We start from the raw sequence: 547 nt of genomic DNA on the forward strand, positions 1-547 counted from the left end.
GCTGGTAGACTTCGGCAGGCTAGGGCGCGAGTTCGACCTGCTGGTGACGGGCCGACTCGGGTATGGCTACAAGGGGTCGAGAGTGTACGCCTGCTGTAGGAACGAGTGGTGTTTGATGGGGGACCTGATCTACGATGTCCCCGCGCCGCCCGAGCAGCCTCTGCAGGACTGGGACTGCAGGAGTGCCACCCCGTCCCAACCCCCTGACTCGGGGACTTCCGAAGGAGAGGCAGACGAAGGGGTGTTCGTCCCGCGTAAATTACATCGAGGCTACAGAGGGCTAACTGAGTACGAGGTGAGGGATGCTTTCGCCAAGGGGAGCCTGGAAGGACGCGATAGTAATAATGAGAAAGGTAATGCGCGTTTGGAGGAACTGGTATAATGATTGCATAAGAACTGTGAAGATGAGGGATTGCATGCGAGCGTGATCTCATGGTAGGTACAATGCCAGAAATGACTGCAGAATGTCGCACTGAGATCGCTTTGATATCGAACAAATGAGCGCGAGGTAAGAAACACACTGCAGTCTGCATAAAGGTGTATTCCG

The 547-nt window shown here is 55.2% G+C and overlaps 2 protein-coding genes across 2 annotated transcripts in view; one reads left to right on the top strand and one right to left on the bottom strand.

The window, feature by feature from the left end:
- LOC119584981 (solute carrier family 12 member 8-like) overlaps window positions 1-547 on the bottom strand; it is a 19,171-nt gene that overhangs the window by 9,204 nt on the left and 9,420 nt on the right. The window lies entirely within an intron of this gene.
- Window positions 1-547, top strand: part of LOC119584980 — a gene marked incomplete at its 3' end in the record, with an annotated part of 8,440 nt that overhangs the window by 4,681 nt on the left and 3,212 nt on the right. Inside the window, 1 exon segment of the mRNA XM_037933588.1 lies at window positions 1-295. Within this exon segment, the coding sequence (XP_037789516.1) occupies window positions 1-295 (295 nt within the window).

The sequence above is a fragment of the Penaeus monodon genome, chromosome 19 (assembly GCF_015228065.2).
Source record: "Penaeus monodon isolate SGIC_2016 chromosome 19, NSTDA_Pmon_1, whole genome shotgun sequence".
NCBI classification, from domain to species: Eukaryota; Metazoa; Arthropoda; class Malacostraca; order Decapoda; family Penaeidae; genus Penaeus; species Penaeus monodon.